We start from the raw sequence: 18,363 nt of genomic DNA on the forward strand, positions 1-18,363 counted from the left end.
ATGGCTAAGAGTGGTGAATACAGGCTGTGTGCATTTCTCTGCATTTCTGAGCATTTTGATACTTCCATAGTATAGAAAACATCTCTTTAATCAAAGATAATCTCCCTTGCAACAACATGGGGCCTTTAATAAGGGTCATCATTAACAGTACAATCACTGCACCATGTTCTTTTAAAAACAGCTATGCTTAGCCAAGCATGTTGTGAGACATCGGTGGTACTCACATGATGGCCTCTTTCTCTGTACGAGAACTGAGGTATCTCTGGACCTGGGCCTGGTTGACCCCATACAGAGCCAGCATCAGGAAGACTCCCCCTACACCGAGCGTCCAGAAGGTGTGACGCTCCAGAGGGTTGGGGTTCAGGCTACACAGGCAAAAAATGAAAACAATATGAACAATTAAGTACTGATTTCAAAAAGGAATTCTTAGCAACATTCTCTGCCAATACCAATTACAACATGTAAAAGTGTCAATTATTACTACTACTTACTCTAGACCAGCAATGCGGCTGCCATTGACTGCTTTCTTCCACACCGCTCCCATGCCTCCTGCCTGGCTGGCCCCAACCACGATGACTGCGGTCTGGCCTGCAAACATCACCACCGTCTGGAACACATCAGTCCAGATCACTGCCTTCAGACCCCCCTGGAACATAGGTGTAAGGGATTAATTTTCAGTTTCATCGTATTCAACATTAAAACATTTCTGTAAAGTTGTGCATAAATAAGTGCCTTCACATACTGACAACATATCAAATGAGTAACATTTATTGTTCCTACAAATACCTGAGATGAGGATGAAAGAAAAAAAAGTGATAAAAAGGTTTTGGGGAATATTTCCAGTCAAGTTCAGGTGGAAGTTTTGTTGTCCAGGGTTGATGTTTTGTTGTCTACTTACAGAACCTCCTGAGTGCTGTAAAGTTCCCCTTTTATTTCCTGATATTATCATTTAGTTTGGATGAAGAAAAGGGACTCACCAGAGCAGTGTATAAAGTGCTCACCAATCCCATGGCCAGCACTGCTCCCCATAGGTCAAAACCTGTCACTGCAAGTCAATGGAGCGAAAGGGTTAATAAACAATGAAACAGGTTACTCAGTTTCGCAGGTCAACTATATGTACCTACAATTGGCCCTGTATTCAATACAATGATCAACTATGGGGTCCTGTTGGTGTAAGATGTGGTGTAATGGGGACCTGTTGTAAAATATGCTACTCTTACCTGCATTGAGTGCTAAGGCTGGAGCATACAGGACCACCCCCATATAAATGACCTGCAGAAGAGAAAAAATATTGCAGGACAGGCTGACTCACCAAAGCATAACTGAACTCAGGTCACGGTTTGGAGATAACAGGCTAACACGTGTCAGATTATACTCACCTGTAAAACCTTCTGTGACTTCAGAAGCATCAACGTTTTCAGAAAAATAGGGTTGACCCTAGTATTAGGACCCGACCAATTAATCTTCCAGTGATATAATCGACTGATTACAGCCATTCTGAGAATAATCATTATTGGCAAAAATGTGGCATATCGATGCTAATGTTAACACTTTTATTTTTCCTAATAAAGTGCAGGGAATATGACTTGGTTTTATATAGAAATGATGTGTGACTGTCACTCGCGGGGAGGGATGCTGTTTTCTGGGGGAAAGTTCATTGAATTCTTGGTCTGACTGCTGACTGCCGCGGTTATTTTTTCAAGACCAACAACATGATAGTGGAAGGAGACAAACACAGAGTGAGTTCAAGATTTCTGCTTTGAATTGCATCACCGCTATTCAACTGCTGGAGCCACCTGGCTTTGCTACCGGGACAGACAGGATAGCAGACACTTTTCAATGTTTTTTTCCCTCACGAAAAGTTGCCAAAGTCACTACAAGTTACCACATTACTGTTGTCTAGTCCTGTAATGTTGCTTTGTGGGTTGAAGTGTGGGATATTAGGGAATAGTGCTTAGTGAAATGCATTGCTGACCTTGAAGTAAATGAAGGCTATACTCACAGCAGCACACCAGGCATTTTTTCATTGGATTTACCTACATTACGTTCAGTATAGCAGATGCATTAGTCAGCTTTTGACTGTTTGTGCCCATTATAAACAAAAAAAAAATATTACGAAAGCAACATTTTTTGATAATGTTATGAGTTAACATTAAGAGGGCATCAGAGAGGTGCATTTCAAATCATGTTTTTCCAGTGAATTTACTTATAATGCTGCTTAAACACCTAGCAATTACCTAAATATAAAAGATTACAATAAATTCTTTATTTGTACAATATAAGCTAAATTCATGTAGACATGGCTTGCAAAAATACTTAATGTCAGAGTTTCAAAATGCCCCATATAACTTTAGACATATTAGTAAAACTTAATTTTTTTTGTATTCAAAATTCAATCTGATATATCAGTTATCAGATTTTTTTTTACACTCCAGTATGGGTGTCAGCCATTTTCAGGTATCCACCATCATTCAGAATTCACTGTTGTACTGATCTGTTATTGTATTGAAGTAATGAGTTGATGACATTACTTAACACAGACTGCTTTTTTGGATAAAGTATAGAAGGCGTTAACCTCATAAGCACTGCTTTCCAATAAACTTGTTTCATTGGCTTGTTATTGCAATAATTGTAGATGATTACCTTTCTTGCTTAATGCATTACTGTCTCACCAGTGACTCGAGTTGCAGACTACTTGCAATAAAGATGCATTTCTCTGTCAATTAAAGGAAGCCCAGAAGTACACGTATTTCCTCCTACTTGTAGTGCCATTTATCCATATAGATTGTTTGGTGTGAGTTATTGAAGTAACTTTGGAGATATTGGCTGTAGAGATGTCTGCCTTCTCTTCAATATAATGGAACTAGATGGCTCTTGGCTTCTTCAAAGTGCTTAAAAAACATAATTTATGACCTGGTTACTCAAGATCATCTATAGAACTTGCTGGCAGCAGTTTCAGAAAGGAACCACTTTCTTTCTACCAAGCTACACCAGCTAACTGCGCAGAAAGAAGTGTGTATCTACACATGGAGGAGGAGCCATGCTCTTGAAAGCAAGGTGTGTAAACACTTAAGGACTTGGCTGAGCTGTTAACTAATAATAAACACTAATGTACAAAGAAAGTATAATAAAAGATACCATCTGAAAGATGAATGTCACTGTTCCGCATATGCGAACCGTCTTGTTGAAGCGCAGCTCCAAATACTGTTGAGGGGAGGGAATGTCCAAGGGGAAGAAAAAGAAAAAAGAAAATCAAAAGGCTGATTAAAATATAGTCTCAGAGTCAATCTCAAATATACAGTGCTGAGTATGTTTATTCTCATGAGCAGTCTAGGTTCACATTATTAACTCAACTCATTGTTTGTTAACAGTACAGTACTACAGCACCGTCATAGAGGTTCATGACTAGTCTGACTGCAGATTAAGACCCTTTAAAGATGCCCAGTCCTGAGAAAAGAACACTTATTTCTGTTGAACATTAACAGGACACGCAGATAAGGGGACAGATAAGAACGTTAAGCTCCGAGATCATACTTGAGAAAGGCAACAGTGTTGACTGGGTGAAAAACAGAAAAAAGGATATTACAGTTGAGTTAAATCAACAATCCACCGTAATGGTACAGTCACATCAAACTATGTGTGCATGCTGTGTGTACCTCATACGCGCTAGACAGCCGCAGTCTGTAGAAGACTGGTATGAAAACATGAGCTGGGATGAGAAGGCCCAAAAAGTAGGAGCAGCCCAAGAACCAGTACTGAGTCCCAAAGGTGTACACCTCAGACGGAGCACCCAGGATGGCAACAGCCGACTGGAAAGTGGCCAGCAGCGACAGGGACACTGGCAGGCAGCTCATGGAGCGGTCGGCCATCAGGAACTCCTATAACATATAATTGGTGTCAAACATTTGAGGGACAGAAGTCTTTTCTTTTTAAAAAAAAAATTGAGTTTGAAATTGACCCTTAAGAATGAATCCAAGATAAGTACTCTCAGGAATTATATTGAAATTAAATCTATATTTTGTCTAAACCCCAGAGTCTACCTGTGTTGTGCGCTGGCGCCCACCGGAGAAGGCATAAAAGAGGCCAATGCCAGCTGAGGCCACCAACAGCAAGGCAAAGATGATGTAGTCCACCGTGGTGAAGTGCATTTGGACTACCTCCCCCATTATAATACTGGACAGGGGGATAAAGGCTGTTGGAAGCACGGACTCTGGGCCTGATCACAACGTCAAAATAAGTTCTTCACCCATAGGGAGACTCATAAAGCTGGAGGAAGAAGAACAAGCAGAGAAAGTAAGTGAGGAGGGGGAAATGCAGGACTGTGCCATGACACGGAATCGCAGCAGAATCTCTCCATCTCATTCTAAAGACAAAGAAATATTTCTATATTTCTTTCCATTTTGTAACAAAAATGTTCAAAACACCACGTAGGAGAGAAGAAATATGTTCTTCTCTAGACAAAAACCTTTTTTTTTTTTTTTTTAGAAATAAAACCGAATTTAAGAGCTTTGTTTTAAATGCAAGACTTCCACTTGTAATTGCAATAGCAGGATTACACCAGGGTGGTGGTTAGGTGGAACGTGGGAATTATATGCTGGATATCTTACAGACGGGAATTTAATTACTATAAGATTAGCTAAGCTTTCAAACAGTCTAGGCTACAGCTACAGAAGGACAAAAAAGGTATTATGAATAGAATAGTCTTCCGATTTTTCATTGAACATTTTATGCAAAGATCTACATGAGTATCACATCACTAAAATGGGTTCTTGTAATGAATTACATAAGGTATTGCTATCAGAGACTTTTTCCCCATTTAAAAACATCAGTTGTTGGATTGCTCTGATGTTGCCCCACAGCCCCTGTCAAATGAGTGCCAAGTACCCTTAACACCAACAAATGTGACTAACTTGTTTTTTGAACAGAATGCTATAGAACAAATCACCACGTTTGATTACAATAATTACCGTGTGGAAAACCCCTGCCTCACACACTAGCTTATAAACTATTTAACTGTCTTCTTTTATAAACACCATGAAAAACCCTCATTAAGTCAGATAAAACAAAGTTGCATAAGAGATGAGACAAAGAGAGCAAGAAAGACTGAGGAGTTCAAGCAGGAATCGTCAACAAGAAACTATGTCAGTATGTGTGACTGAACAGCTTCATGAAAGGCTCAAAGACTGTGAGGAAGTAAAAGAGTGACATTGTACAAAACACTTTGTACAAAGGTAATCTTATCTGAAACAAGTGATTTAACTGTAACAAAGCCACCATGGTATTTGTCTTGTCTATAAAATGTCATTTAATATTCTAAGTACACACACAGTACAGGGCTGATTCATGTGCAAGGAAAAGATGTGTATCAGGGCAGAATGACCCCAAAGTCTCAAGTTAAAAAAAAACAAAACTGGTTTACTATGTAAATAAATCCCCAAATCAACTTTAAAACATTACAACAATTGTTTTAAACAGAAACATTTTTGCCAAAGATTTTTAAAAAAGTCACTGAATGTACCATTTTGGACTTTGGACACCACTAACAGTAAAACCGAAGCTGAACAACATGTTTCTTTACTGTATTCAAGAGATTCAATTTGAGAAGCAATCTAAATGAGAAATAGAAGTACACATTTACCTCTTCCTTCACAGAAACACACTTTACAATCACAATCTACTCTCAACTGGTATAATTAAGGACCACTTTAGATGTGTGTCAGAATAACTGTACAGAAAATCTCATAATTACTCAATGCAATTTCTAAGTTGAACAACACTGCCCACAACTGAATATGACAGAAAAAGCTACAAAAAGAAAAAACTGTAAAGAACTTACTGTACCTACTTAGATCAGGCTGTTGGCTGGCTCACACATACTGGCCACTCAGACTTAAGCCTCACTGGAGAGGAGTATCTCTATCACAACCTCCAATCACAGTCACTGTGGAGGCAAAGGAGAAATTTGGCAACATCATTTACCATATGTATGACATGCCTGAGAAAAATAACCCATCACAATATTGTTACAAATGATTCAATACCTGCGATGCAATGTTTTTCCAAACACTGCCGTTTCTTTTCTTTTGGGTTCAGATAATTTTCGCCAAACAACACCCAATCCTAAGGTATGTTTTTACAGTAGATACATAAGCCTGTTCTTTGCCTTTTTCACTTCAGGGCACAGGTTTTTGTTTTCAGCTCCTTGCTGTGTTCTTATGAAATGCTCCCATTCTACTACACACAAGACCATATTCTATTTCACAGTGTGTTTGCACTGCAGTCTCCAACTCAACTCACGAGTAGGAGGAGCAAAGGAGAAGCTGACTGCAGAGAGGTGAGCTGAGAGTGAAATGATAAAATAAATGCTAAAATGAAAAGATGGGCAAATGGAATGATGAGAAAAAAAAAACCCTTTTTTTTCCCTTTCCAGCTGATGAGGTAGCATCAGCAAATTATACATACATACATACATACATACATAATACATACATACACTACAAACAATAGCTATATGGACAGGAAATAAACACAACAAAAGGTCCAATACAGATGCAAGCCGGGACTTTGCAGTCAGTGCTCAGTGTCATAACCTAAACAAGGAGAGATTAGAGGTTTTTGTTGGAATGCCAAGAAAATCTGAGTAGCAACATTGTTGATTAAGCTATGCTCTCACACAAGCATAATTGTTGAGCTGTTCTTCACTAAGTACTAAGTTCTCTGCACCATCACTGAGTGCAGCTTTTGGAGTTCTCATTTAAGCAACACCTACGTGTCAGAAAACTTTGTCTCTGTAGCAACCAAAGAACAAATCTGCTAGGACTTTCATATGCGAGACTGGGATTATGCTCTTGTGTTCAGCAGTGTTCTGTACAGACAGGCCTGTCTCTGTGATACTACTGTTGGTTTGATCAAGGACTTGCAGAGACATATGACCATATGAAATCCAACTCATTACTGCCTCTAATGTACCTGAGGATGACTGGTTGTGAACAGAAGCAACTGGTTCAATTCAAAAGCAGTGCTTACTGAAGTTAGGATACAGAGTTTCAATTTGAAGGCTCACTCATTCATTATAAATATCCATCACTAAATCAAAATTTAAAGTCTACCTACATTGGTCTGCGGTTTCACAGAAACTTTTGCCAACAGCCCTTTGTTGCACTGCTTGGCAGCAATGATAACACCTCCACTCTTGCCATTCTTAAATGGGCAGAATCAATGCAAGACAACTAAATTAAATAAATAAGTGCACTGGAATAATATCCCCCCAGGGTTTATAAATAGAAGCGAGGCAGTTTCACAGTGCATGGTCCACAGAAAATGTTCAAGGTACATCTCCTTAAAATGCCATACTGACTTCTGCCTGTGCAGTTAAGGTGTGGGACACTCCCTGTCACTACAGTACACCTTGAGAATGCAGCAAAGTGTTTTTAAAAGCTGCTCTATAGTCTACATGACAATGAAAAACCAAACCAATGGCAAATATAAAGTTTACCCATTTCAAATGTCCACCACCATTTCAACAGAAACTTGTGCTTATTTTATTACCAGGTCTGTCACACCACAGTGTTGGTAATGTAGCAAAAACCACCCACCAGTGGTAGTGTTTATTGGTCTCATACTGCTCAATGCATTTTGGGTGTTGCAAGTTTTATACTTTTTTTACCAAGAGAGAATACCACATCCCTTTCTCTTCACCAATTTCAAATATAATACTGTCTTTAAATACTGGAAAGATGGCCCTTGGATAAAACTGTGCAGTCTCTGCAGTAGAAAGACTTCTTTCTCCTCTCTCTCACCTCTGCCTGACAGAGAACTCTGGTCTCTCTACTGTTTTGTTGTATATATTATTATTGTTATAGTATATTTTGCTTTGTTGTATATATTATTATTGTTTATTGTTTATAGCACACTGTGCACTGTATATATACACTATGCATATATTGGATTCTATTTATGTGTTTTAAGTGTTTTATTTGCTGACCCACTACTGCTGTAACAAAAATAATTTCCCAGTCTGGGATCATTAAAGTCATTCTATTCTATTCTATTTAAGACCTAATGGCAATCAAAGCAAACTTAGGAAACCTATTCAGTTGAACATAAATCACTGTATTAGCCTATATATAAATATTGTTAGCTCTGACAACTGTAAAAATTATTTTACAGTAGGTTGGCTTGTAAATAATAATAATAATAATAATAATAATAATAATAATAAGTTGTATAATTCTTTCTCAGTGAAATCAGAGACTGCCATCTGTGCCTGGTCTTTAATAACTCCACCTGTTGTATTTGGCAGAGCACGCAATTGGCTGACTGTTCCTGCCCAGGTTGGTTTGGGCTGTGTTGTTATGTTTCTCCTTTAGTTTCAAAATTCAGAGTTTCAAATCTGTCCCCCACTGACAGAAATCCTGGCATGGAAAGCAGTTTGAAAGGAATGAGATTTACATTATGAAATGCAAAATGGATATCCCCCTTTAACCATGTGCTGCCCTCTCTCACAACCAGACCTCAGAGCAACTCAGCCCAACTGAACTGACCTTCACAGCACGGACAATGTAATGGTATAGCCTTAACAGGCTGACAGTCTTCTAAAATATAGACCATTCCCATACTACATGACAAGGTATAGTGTAAAGGACAATCAAAACTGCATTTACATTTAAAAAAAGTATTCAGCTTGGCCATCTGGTGTAATGCTGCGTGAGAACACTCCATGTTAACAGGATCAACAGTAAACCCAAAGGCTACTACAATAGACTATTGCTGCTGCAATAGACAATACTTTAGGAATATTCAACAGTAAGAAACATGACTCACAGCAAGCAATTTGCTTCTGCACCAGTTGGCCGAGGCCCATTTCACTTGAGCTATGCACTTCCATTGCAACAGTGTACAAAACAGGCAACACATTTATTACTCACATCCAATGTTATCAAAAGTAGAACTGTCATGAAAATTACTTTTTTGTTGGACATTCTATTGTCCTGGGAATAACTGCGATCAATGATAATTTAAAGACCATTTAATGGCACTGATGTAATGATGATGTAACAGCTTAATAATGCAAGCACATCTTTTCAAAGAGGATTTCACTTTGAATTGTTAATATTTACACATTGGAATTGGAATGTGAAAAAATATTTAGATTATCTTACATAGACAAAATGAAAATAACAGCAACTCAAAGAAACAATACATAAAAAGAAGGTGTCGCATGAAAGTCTTGGGCTACATTCAGATCAACTCAGGTGGTGCTGTAAAAAACACAGGTCTTCTCATACTTTTTAATAAGGGTATTGCATTTGGCCAACTTTTTCAGTTGGAACTGACTCAAATTTTGGAGAAGGACAGCCTGACATTGCTGTGCCCCGGCTGGTGGTCAGACTCACAGCATGAATGACTGAAACCACAACGGATTGTAATATCATGTGTAATCATTCAGTTAGGCATTATAAACCAGTTTAAAACATTATTCTTTAACTCTGGTGGAGGCATGACTGAGATCATAAGCAGAGTGGAAAAACCCTGCTGGTTATTCAGACACCATGTTAGCTAAAACATTGGTGAGATTCTTCTGTAAACAAACACGAATATCTGCAATATTGAGGTCAGCAAAAGTTAATATATAACGTATATATGATAAGTGGATAAACATATAATCGTGACAGGCCTAATCACAATGTCCCCGACTCGAAAATGTAATCAATGCTTCATCAGTTGAAGTGGGTTAATGTTCATTTATGTTACTCATCTCTGACTCTGGTCTTCTCTCCAACTACAAAAAGGGAAAAATAAAAAAAAAATAAATAAAACCAGGACCCCTGATGGTGGTGGTGACATGAGCATCACAAAACACACAAGGGGGTTGGGGGCCCCGGTTGCCTGGCAACACAGGGAAAATAATTATACATTACATGAGGTTGTCTGAGCAGAGCTGCTGGCATCAGTCTTTCCCACACCCCAGTCTAGTGTGTAAATGGTGGAAAATAAAAAAAGCTGCTGTTTGATGGTGACAGACCAGGTGGTGCACGGGAATATCTGCAGCTGCACTGGACAGACTGCAGAATGATGACAGTAGCCCCATTCACACAGAAGACGCATTAAAGCCGCAGCCACAGTTCGCCAATTCTCCCCCAATGGTGATTCACACAGAGCAAAGCAGCTCCACCTTAAAGATGAACCACCATGAATTCACACAGAAAGCCGGTGCTGCGGCTCCTAGAGAGGCGTGACGGTACCAACATGGCGTTGACGGTCAAGGTGTTTCCCCGTGTCCCCCTGTCAATCTGACTCCCTCACTCGTGGGACGGGGCTGTTCAATGGGGGAAAGTTTACTGAAGTCTCGATCGGGAGGGCTGACCGTCGCGGTGATTTATTGTCATCAACACTTTGTGAGTTAAAATTTTTTGCCGGTGACAGACGCTGTTTGACATGACAGACGTGCAGCAATGTGACGAAGAGTTGGTAAGACAGGCGGGAGGACAGACAGGAGGACAGACGCCTCTCCACGTATATCTGTGGTATTTTTTTCCTTCATACAAGTTGCCAAAGACAGTTAAAGTTACTACATTACTTTTGTTTAGTCATGTAACATTGCCTTGTGGGACATTTCCCTGTAAGATGAATGAAGGACCCACGTAGTTAACGACGGTCCGATCGACCCCCCCCCCCCGATGCGCAAAGCCGGCTTATCCGTTCACATTGGTTTGGTTCTCCAATAATACGGCCCTGATACTACCTTCAGAGGCGGATCAGGGCCGGAGCAAAATTTCTCCCCTCGCCGCCTCTGAGAGATTCACACTGAGACGGAGGCGGAGAATTGCCGTACTAAAGCCTCACCCAAAAGCCAGTGTGAATGGGGCTAGTGTGAACGGATAAGCCAGCTTTGCGTATTGGGGGTTTGTCGATCGGACTACACGGGTCCTCCACTCAACTTAAAACAGAGAAATTTCCCTCAAAGCAACGTTACATGACCAAACAAAAGTAACGTAGTAACTGTAGATGTCTTGGGCAACTTATGAGGAAAAAAATATTGCTGCTCTATAGTCTACATGACAATGAAAAACCAAACCAATGGCAAATATAAAGTTTACCCATTTCAAATGTCCACCACCATTTCAACAGAAACTTTTGCTTATTTTATTACCAGGTCTGTCACACCACAGTGTGAGTAAGCAAAAAACACCCACCAGTGGGAGTGTTTATTGGTCTCATACTGCTCAATACATTTTGGGTGTTGTAAGTTTTATACTTTTTTTACCAAGAGAGAATACAACATCCCTTTCTCTTCACCAATTTCAAATATAATACCGTCTTTCACTACTGGAAAGTTAAAACTGTGCAGTCTCTGCAGTAGAAAGACTTCTTTAAGACCTAATGGCAATCAAAGCAAACTTAGGAAACCTATGCGGTTGATCATAGATCACTGTATTATATATAAATATTGTTAGCTCTGACAACTGTAAAAAATTATTTATTTTACAATAGGTTGGCTTGTATAATAATAATAATAATAATAATAATAATAATAATAATAATAATAATAATAATAAATAGAACTGCGCACGACTCGGACCCCACGCACCGCAGAGCCCACGGAAGTTGGCCCCAAAGGATGACTGGCTCATGGCAACCAAGGATCTCAAATTTTGTGTTCACAGCATTTAGTTTGACCGAGATATCAAACAGTTTACATTTGTATAGCTAGCTACAGAAATTTGTTCATGAATAATTTGCACATTTTTTGACCGAGCAAAATTCTTTTGATAACTTTAGATCAGATCGAGCTGAAGAGTGTATGTGCCAAGTTTCACGCAGATCGGACAAAATCCCAAGGAGGACTTCAAAAAAGTAGGTTTTCCAGTTTTTGCGATTTTGCTAAAAAACTTTCTAACCAGAAGTGGGCGTAGCCATTCGCAAAGTGATTCAGCTCCATTCAGGGAATCTGGGGATACAAGGTTTTTGAATGTACGACATACGCATTGGCTGATTAAAACGGAATCCATTTTTTAATGCAGAATATCGCGGAATTTGACATAATTTCACCGAATTGCTGTTTTCGTGCGGAAGAGGAACGTATGTTGTTTTCACTGCTAGCTGGTTAGTATGCTAAGTTGACATAACGTCACAAGTATAATTTCTAATTTTGTCGTCATCTTTTTTTAATATTTACAACTTAAATTTTCAGAACAATTTTGGTATGCAAACATTTACTGGATCTGCCTGAGAGCTGACCATGTTTTTATTCAATGAAACCCAAATGAAACCCATAAAAACACAAAATATACTACTGTTTGAAGACATGATGAAGTCAAAATGTTTTTGATGCAATTCAATGTAGTGTACGGTACAGTACAGAGGAAATGAGTTCGTCGCCTCAATACATTTATGGTAATTTTTATTCCTTTTTTTTTTTACATTTTAGTCATTTACATTAAAAACAGTGTTTTTGGTAGTATAATAAGAGTAAAAGGTAAAAAAAAAAAAATCGGATTCCCAAAAATTAAAATTGAAAAAACGGAATTTGCGAAAATTTAAATGGAAAAAAAGGAATTTGGGAAAAAATAAAACGGAACTTGGGGAAAATATAAAACTGATTTTATAGGGCCCCTACAGTTAAAGGCATTCAATAACAGTAAGATAATGTACCATAATATTTTTAGCCAAGATACATATGAAATAAGGGGTTTTGCTTTAAACTTCATTTTGACCTGAAGCTTGTTGGCTTAAAAAAAAAAGAAGCTGATTTGTCAGATTGAAACAAATCCTATAGCCCCATGTATTTTACCAATTACAATAAAAAAAACAATACATAATGCACCCTGCATGCTTCCTCACAGGCACAGCTCTTGTCTTGTTTACGGTCACCATCTTTGGATGTTGTGCACCCATGGGATCCAGCTCTGCTTGTAGCTCAGCAACCAAAAGGCCAATAATTTGAGTAATCATTAAACCTTCAGCTGAACCCTGGCCTGCTCTTTGAAATAACTACCAACACCACAGACTGTTAGACAAGAGGTATAAGATCTGGCATCACAATTTGTTTTCATATGCAGCAAAGATACAGAGCTAACTGACAAAAGAATGCATGGGCTGTTGCATTGGAGACTAATAATGCTGAACAAAATGTGACAAACATGGTTAGTCTTTTGAAACAATTGTTAACACAACATCTGATAACACTAAGGGAACAGCATCTGTTTAAAGCTTGTGGGTAATCATTAGCCTGCAGAGGATCTGATACTTGCTCATAGCAGATAACTGGAAGGTCATTGTAGACATCTCAAGATAATCTGAGAAAATTAACACAAACCACATTGAGGCCAGGAGAAATGGATACCAAGTCAGTACCAGTACATTTGCTCATCTAAATATGGTGTAAAATGAACTGACTTTTATGCACACCAGTAAGGTTCAAATGAAACCATGCTCCCTGAAATGGATTCCTCACTTTAACTACAAGTACACTTAAAATTTGAAATAAGGTCCCAGAACACTGTTTGAAGCTAGAAAGGTGGCAGGGTCCGCCACATATAAAGAATGCAACACAGTACAAATTGTGTTGTCCTTTATGTTCAGCTTGTGTACTGAGACTTTCATTATTATTATTTTTTTAAATGCCTGAAAAAAACAAACAAATAAAATGTCACTTTTGATCTTTCTCTTCTGGTGAAATTGTCTCCCCCAAAACAACACAGTGCACCTTCACAGGGCCAGGAGGTTTCATAGCTGTAAGTGTTGGTTGACACGGGACAGGGTGAGGGCTCGTCCATCCAAACCGAATATTTGCTTAGTTCAGCCTCAAAATGAGTCTCGACCACGGTCCTCCCAAGTTGTGTGCGCTGATAAATAACTGTGTATAGTTTCAAATCAAACTTGTGTCCCAACATGCAGTGAACACAGACAGACGTGCTACCAATTCGGCCAATTAGTTCTCACGCGCTACGACGAGTCATTAATGTCAGCTGCCGGCTGAGTGAGCTAGCCAAACCGGCTTACATTTGCTAATGTGGCTGGACAGCTTGTTGCAGTGAACGCAACACGGCGACACACTAGCCAACTATTCTGTACCACTGCATCGGCGTTATTTATCACAGCCTAAAGAACCAGCAACCTGAGAGAACCGGCAGGCACATAATCTAGTCTGATACTTCCCTCTGCACCCACATGGTCCTGTTTGACCAGTAACAAAAAACTTTATCCTGCTACCGCGAGCACCAATGTCAAACTTACACCCTAGCTGACAACGACACGCATACAAAGCGTCATCTTACACGTTGTTGTCGTTTGAATTGAGTACCTAGCTGAGGGCTTACCTTCGATAACTCCCTGCTGCCAAAACCAGACTGCAGCCGCGATGTATCCCTCAACAGAGCGTGTACGCAGGGTCAGCCGCTGACAGACCGCCCACTCTCCTTGACATTACATTGGGTGGTGCATTCATGTGTTCCTCGTAAAGTAGCAATTTACACACACTGTCGAAAAAACGTCTTTGGGCGCTCTTAAACAGCTTTGTCACACCTGCATAGTTTGAATCGTTTTATTTTTTTTAAAAATACTTACATAGTCCGTCCAATAAATGCGGTTAATATTGGTGATTTTGTTAAAACCCTGTCATGCGAGGCTAAAACAAGACAGTCACTGTATGTTGTACTGCTATTGTAATTACATGTGTTTTGTCATTATTTGAGAATTGTGTCAATTTTGTTCTCAAATCCCATAATTTCGACCTCTCTGGCGACGAAGGTAAACACGAGATGTGCTTCGGTAGTCACAAATAAATGTTAGTGATTTGGAAGCACAGGTTTTCATTAGAAACAGAATGAACCGGTGTTATATTGAAGGTGACGCAGAAGCCTAGTGACCGTTTGACTGTAGAAATGACTCCAGCAATGCCGACGATCGGCCTGTGGTGTGAAACAGGATGACATCAAAAGGAAAAGTGCCCTGCTACCCGTTTATCATGACGCCAGCCTGTAACCTCTGCTGAGCTGTAGGCAGGGAAAATCGTCGTCATGGTAATTAATCACCATGGCAATGGCCACTGATTGATTGTATAGCTGTGATTATACAGAATGCTCAACTCACCCCATATAACACATACACGTTGATGTCTGGTCTTACCTGTTCTTTTCAACGTCGCCAGCAAATGTGAGTACATTTTGACAGGGATATCCTCCATCCGGCCAAGGACACATATATACACGCTTGTCTTTAGGGAAAACATCAGTGACATCCAGGAGGCGCTGCCGACGAAATCCACCATTTCTCCCAGTGCGCAGTCGTGTCAGCGCAGCTGCATATAGGTGGCCACAACTCTTCCCCCTCCTCGGGCTGGTGACTCATGATGTGTCTCATTGAATTATTGTGACATACGTGTAACGCCACAGGGATAAGGCTGTATAAACACAACCATTTACTTCGTATAATTCCTTAAATTGCTGTATTACTAATAATGAAACTAATCATTTGGGTGGTTTCTCCTGATAAACCTGCAAGAAATGTGTCAAAGAAAAACACGTCTTCACAAGGTTGAGTGATCAGTGATTCAGTGAACTCCGTTTGATCAACATACAAACTGAAGCCTGGGCAGATGTACACCGCTGTTCCACTTTCTGTGACAATGACTAACACTGGCACTGTGTTATCCACGTAGAGTGCAGCTATTGGCAAAGGACTCCGTGAGGTCTGTCTCGCACTAGCAGACCCTCTCTTCTTTAGACTGCAACTGAATTTTATCCATTATTTTCCGTATTTCGATTGAGCTCCACACATGGGCCATCAATATCAACTGCTTACACATAGCTGTATTTTACATATACAGTAACGACAGTAACTATGACACAGGTGGAAGAGTAGTTCCCCTCAACCAGGAACTATTTGAATCAGATCCTGGTGACAATACAGTGATTTTCTACTGTATTGCCATTAATTGTCAAGCACATTTATGTCAATTTGAGTTTTATACAGATCTTTGTCACACCTACCAGAAAAAAAATTGGGACCTGCAGTGTCTAGATTTCCAGATTAAAGCAAAACTCTCGCCACAAAGCAACCTAGACCTTATTTGTGATTGTATACGAGTCAAATCATTGTGTGAAAGCATAATTACAGCAAAAGAGGCACTTTTAAGATTTACCGTAGTTTCGTTTTCGGGCAAGCAAATTTTCAATGGAGTGCGGGGGCACTCGCACGCTAGCATCAAAATTGCTCGACACAACATGAAACTTTGCTCCTAGTATCACCAGGGTCTCTACACATGAACACAAGCATTGAGAACATTGTTTGTGTACAAAGAGTTTACTAAAAAGGTTTTTGAACAACTCACGTTAGCAGCTGTATCTTTGGCGCACCGCCGTCATGGCAGACAAAAAATGCAGATCCCCGAGTGTGACCTCACAGGAGCGGTCGACCATTACTTTCCTTCCCGTTAGGTCGCACTCAGCACTTTTTGTCTGCCATGACAGCGGTGCAAAAACCTTCTTTTCAGCAAACTCTGTGTACACAAACAATGTTCTCAATGCTTGTGTTCATGTGTAGAGACCCTGGTGATACTACGAGCAAAGTTTCATTTTGTGTTGAGCCTTCTTAGTCATTTAAAAATAGCGATTTTGATGCTAGCGTACGAGTGTTGGGACACGCTAGTATGAGTTTACACAAAGTTTTGAGTCATACATTCACAAAAAATGCCTAGGTTGCATTTTGGTGAGTTTTGCTTTACCCTGCACAATACTACTTGCAGGTGCCTCTGCTAACCGAACTGCCATCTTCACAGAATATCTAAATTATTTTAATTCAGCAGGTGTGCTCTCATTCCAGTCAAACACATTGTCATTGCAAAAAAAAATGTTTTATTGCTTTATTTCAAAAATGAGTGCATTAACAGTAAATCACAAGTCAATGAATCAGTTTTAACAGATTTTTCAGACTTAACACCTTTTCACATTGAAAACTATGAATGCAGAAAAAGTGTATTTATTGGTAGCCTGCTGGCTCTTGCAAGCAGGACTGTCCATCCCGATTATTAAATAACTGACCTTGCATATGTAGCAAGTACTGATCCATTCTGCTGACACCATGAGGAATGAGGGGGTTTAGCAACTAAACCCCCTTTATAGATATCTTACATTTCACAAGTTTTTCAAAATAGTTACATTTTCACCAAAGAGCGCAACTGCTACCACCAGTCCAAGGTTTGGGGCAGTACATGGTATTTTTCAAGCATAATGTAAGGCAAAAGACTCCTCTTTAGGTCCTTCTGATGTCTCCCACTGTGCTTTAAATGTAACCTCACAATGAGTGTACATGTAAATGTATAGTAGGTATTACTCTAGGTGAAACCCACAAGCTTTCCTGCCAAAGAAACAAAATAAATTGGCATCTGCTCCTCATAACATAAAGCACCCTTGGAGTTGTCAGTGAACGTCCATCTTCCCTCTGTGTATTCTCAGTTCAGTTGCCTGATAATAGAGTTAATGTCTGTACCCCGGAATCCAGGGTTTCCCAGGTCCTTCAGGAGCCCAGCCTTATCCCTGGCAGCGTGACGAGCCACTGACAGCTTGAACGGCAACAGGAAGTTGTTGGAAGCCCGGAAGCCCTTACCAACTGAATAGATCTCATGAATCAGGTCCTCCAAACAGATGATGCCCTGTTTACCTTAGAAACGAGGACATGGTGAGAGATGTGGAGGAGGACAATGGCATGAAGGCATTTTATGAAGGACAGGACGGTAGCAGAGAGTAAACAAGACCAGTAAGACAAGTATACTTAAATAGAAAATTAACTAATTTAAGTAACATGAATACATGAACACACACACACAGCCCACTTGTCTTTACAGCTTAAAGTCTGTGTAAAGCAAATTCAACCATTTTCTTCTAAACACATTAAAAAAGGTCAAAAATGTATTTCCTTAAAACATGTAAAAAGCCATTTAACCATTTAGAATTGAATTTTGGAGCTAGGCTCACAAACTGTGTTTCAACATTTCTGTGTTCAGGATTTAATGGGCGGGTCAGAAATCATGGCCGCGTTGCATAAACCCGGCCCTGCTGCGGAAGTGCTATAAATACATTCAGCGCATTAGCTTCGGTGATTTTTACGCCCACTCTCAAGTCTTGGATAGCATCTCTGACAATAGTTTGCAGCTAGCTAACCAGTCAACCAGTCAGCTAAACAGTCATGTCTCCTCCACATCGCTCCTGCATCTTTCCTGGATGCCACAGTGTGCAGGGTGACGGCGCTGTTAGCTTATTTAAGTTTCCTACAGACGACAATGTAAGGAAACAGTGGATCGATTTTGTCAAGAGGAGCTACTGTGAAGAGCAGGGCCGGGTTTAATAATGACTGTATTTCCGA

General features: G+C 39.8%; 2 protein-coding genes across 7 annotated transcripts in view; both read right to left on the minus strand.

The window, feature by feature from the left end:
• The window catches only part of slc5a6a (solute carrier family 5 member 6a), a 33,337-nt gene extending 18,004 nt beyond the window's left edge, over positions 1-15,333 (minus strand). Inside the window, exons 1-9 of one of the 6 annotated variants that reach the window (XM_030405598.1) lie at positions 15,130-15,333; positions 5,846-5,941; positions 4,041-4,266; positions 3,657-3,878; positions 3,139-3,204; positions 1,221-1,272; positions 978-1,045; positions 492-646; positions 225-365 (exon numbers count right to left, since the gene is read on the minus strand). In XM_030405598.1, coding sequence (XP_030261458.1) covers positions 225-365; positions 492-646; positions 978-1,045; positions 1,221-1,272; positions 3,139-3,204; positions 3,657-3,878; positions 4,041-4,166 — 830 coding nt within the window. In that variant the 5' untranslated portion in view covers positions 4,167-4,266; positions 5,846-5,941; positions 15,130-15,333. Of the gene's footprint in view, positions 1-224; positions 366-491; positions 647-977; positions 1,046-1,220; positions 1,273-3,138; positions 3,205-3,656; positions 3,879-4,040; positions 4,267-5,841; positions 5,942-14,321; positions 14,969-15,129 lie in introns of those variants that run through there. The other 5 variants (XM_030405600.1, XM_030405602.1, XM_030405599.1 and 2 more) reach the window with 5 other exon arrangements.
• Positions 15,334-16,849: 1,516 nt separating this feature from the next.
• rpl7l1 (ribosomal protein L7-like 1) overlaps positions 16,850-18,363 on the minus strand; it is a 9,048-nt gene continuing 7,534 nt past the window's right edge. The window contains exon 6 of the mRNA XM_030405597.1: positions 16,850-17,661. Coding sequence (XP_030261457.1) covers positions 17,453-17,661 — 209 coding nt within the window. The 3' untranslated portion in view covers positions 16,850-17,452. The remainder of the gene's footprint in view (positions 17,662-18,363) is intronic.

This window comes from Sparus aurata, chromosome 22 (assembly GCF_900880675.1).
Source record: "Sparus aurata chromosome 22, fSpaAur1.1, whole genome shotgun sequence".
Lineage (NCBI taxonomy): Eukaryota > Metazoa > Chordata > Actinopteri > Spariformes > Sparidae > Sparus > Sparus aurata.